This window comes from Volvox carteri, assembly GCF_000143455.1.
Source record: "Volvox carteri f. nagariensis unplaced genomic scaffold VOLCAscaffold_815, whole genome shotgun sequence".
In the NCBI taxonomy this organism is placed as follows: Eukaryota; Viridiplantae; Chlorophyta; class Chlorophyceae; order Chlamydomonadales; family Volvocaceae; genus Volvox; species Volvox carteri.
Window position 1 is genome coordinate 5,573 of NW_003308294.1, and position 704 is coordinate 6,276.

The 704-nt window shown below is 57.7% G+C and overlaps 1 protein-coding gene across 1 annotated transcript in view; it reads right to left on the minus strand.

Moving 5' to 3' along the window:
• Positions 1-642, minus strand: part of VOLCADRAFT_101357 (uncharacterized protein) — a gene marked incomplete at both ends in the record, with an annotated part of 5,892 nt that extends 5,250 nt beyond the window's left edge. The window contains one exon of the mRNA XM_002959794.1: positions 52-642. Coding sequence (XP_002959840.1) covers positions 52-642 — 591 coding nt within the window. The remainder of the gene's footprint in view (positions 1-51) is intronic.
• Positions 643-704: the final 62 nt, after the last annotated feature.

Below are 704 nucleotides of genomic sequence, written 5' to 3' on the forward strand. Positions count from 1 at the left end.
TAGGTCCCGCATAGACCCGCGGGACAGCCGCACTTTACCGGACCAACCGACCGGCTGCACAAGATCATCGTAGAAATTACGGAGAAACAGGGGGGCGGGGGTGAGGGCGAGCTTCACACTCTGAGCAAAACCACACAGCTTCACCAACTCACGCTTCTGAACCAGACGGTGCTTCTGAACCAGACGGTGATTCTTCTTGGCCGTAACCCGGAGCCCCACTGCTAACCGACGCAACTTGGCTAACTTGTCCGCAGGCACCTCAAACAGCCCCTCCGCAGTATTAACTGTAATGCCCAAATGGTAAACCGACTGCGAGGGCTCCCATTGGCACTTGGTGGGATGGCACGACAAACCCAGGAACTCGATGCTCTCTATGACCCACTGTGCACCCAACTGGGGATGCTCCTCGGACGCGAAAACAAACAAGAAATCGTCCAGGTATGGCAACACGCGCGCACCCAACCGCGCCGGCCGCGCACACCGGGCGGAAGGGAAGAACTGGTGTGGAGGCAAGGTGGGCGAGAGATGCCGCCGCCCCCCGCCAACCGCCGCCAGGGGGTCGCGCCAAAAACGCACGACATTACGCATGATCTTAGAAAACCAGTAAGGGCTATTGAGCCAGCCCATGGGCAGCGCATTCATCTGATACAAAACCCCACAGAAACGAAACACGAAGAAGTGACGATCAGCTGCATGAATGGAAT